We start from the raw sequence: 1,704 nt of genomic DNA, 5'->3' as shown, positions 1-1,704 counted from the left end.
AAGTAACGTAGGAATGTTATTAATAATAATGCAAATGATACTCTGCAAAGTAAGTAAAGTGGGATTGTTATTAATAATAATACAGATGATACTCTGCAATGTAAGTAAAGTAAAATTGTTAATAACAATAATGCAAATGCAACGTAAGTAACGTGGGATTGTTATTAATAATAATGCAAATGAAACAATAACAATGTACGTGACATGACATGTTGCATTATAAGTGATTATATGTTGATCGTATGTTGTTAATTAATGTGCAAAATAATAGAAAAAAATATTGTAGAAAGTGATGAAAAATTGATGATACTTTGAATAATTATAATTTCATGTTGCATTATAGGTGATTACATGTTGATTAATATCGTATGTTGTTAATTAATGTGCAAAACAATAAAAAAAAATACAGTAGGAAGCGATGAAAAATTGATGATACTTTGAATAATTATAATTAATAATTATAATACAGAGAAATCGTATAATGATGTACTCTATCTCATTTTAAAGCTCTGAATTCGTTTCTTTCAAAGATGTTTTTATAAGATTTTTATTCTTGAAAATTGTAAAAATTCAAACGTCTCCAAAAATATTGAAAAAACTTTTTCTGTAATTAAATTCATAACTCTGACAGTCTTTACAACGACCCTTAAAACTTGCTTGATTTCTTTTTCACCATTTTATTCAATTTCGAACAATTTTTTCAACATCATTGATTCATTTATATTCTACGCTGTATAATATATAAATAAACAAATTAAATATTGTTCAAATTCAGCAAATACTTTACTTTGGAAATGAAGTAATCAAAATTGGCTTGTTTATAAATTATTATCAACTATAATGAATGTCTTAAACATAATGTTTTATCTGTATAAATATTTGTAAATATTTGTATGTCTGTAGATTGTTAGTGTTTATTTGACTTTAATTAAATTATTAGATACAGATTCCAACAACGCTAATAATTTAATACAGTTTCTTCTATCAAGTTGTAGAATGGAATTTTTAACAAAATTGATAATTAAACTTTCATTCCTTTCTAGATATTTAATTTAATTAATTTAATTTTTTAATAATTTGATAAGTCAAAGACAATTACTATTAACAACACATTTTGAACAATAACATAGTATTCAACAACTGTAGGAAAAGAACTAAACGCAAGCTTTGATTCATCATTGATGTATAAATAGAGAAAATGTGAAACAACTTACGGAGTCCTCATCTTCCAGAATTTCGTCGCTGGATCTTCGTCTTCTGGCACCTCTAAGCTCAGCTGGAAAACCTTCAACCGACCTCGGCCGACCTCCGAGGGTGGCCAGGTTACCCTCGAGCTCCTCGGAACCGGCGGTTCCCTTTCTCTTCACCGTATGATAGGCTCCTGCTGGATGACCAGGAAGAGGAGGTGGAGGAAGGTGAATGTTATCTTGCGGACTTTGTGGCGAGCTACTGGCCGTCGCATCTCCCGGCGTCGAACTTGGCGAAGAGGACGAGGTTTGAGCTTGTGGCGCTGGTACTACATCCGCGTTCTGTTCACTGTATCGAGAATAATATTCGTTTGAACAACATAAATTATAAATTCTTTGTGTTGTAAATAATTTTTGTATAATATGTAATATATAATACATATTATGTTACTGTATTATAATTTGCAATAATAGTGGATTGTAACTTTTTAATAGTAAACTACTAAACTACTAAATA

At 29.3% G+C, this 1,704-nt stretch overlaps 1 protein-coding gene across 1 annotated transcript in view; it reads right to left on the bottom strand.

The window, feature by feature from the left end:
- Window positions 1–1,704, bottom strand: part of LOC122531876 — a 5,860-nt gene that overhangs the window by 1,993 nt on the left and 2,163 nt on the right. Inside the window, exon 3 of the mRNA XM_043660148.1 lies at window positions 1,215–1,536. Within this exon, the coding sequence (XP_043516083.1) occupies window positions 1,215–1,536 (322 nt within the window). The remainder of the gene's footprint in view (window positions 1–1,214; window positions 1,537–1,704) is intronic.

This window comes from Frieseomelitta varia, unplaced genomic scaffold (assembly GCF_011392965.1).
Source record: "Frieseomelitta varia isolate USP_RPSP 00005682 unplaced genomic scaffold, Fvar_1.2 scaffold_420, whole genome shotgun sequence".
Taxonomy (NCBI): domain Eukaryota; kingdom Metazoa; phylum Arthropoda; class Insecta; order Hymenoptera; family Apidae; genus Frieseomelitta; species Frieseomelitta varia.
This window is presented reverse-complemented; position numbering and strand designations above follow the sequence as displayed.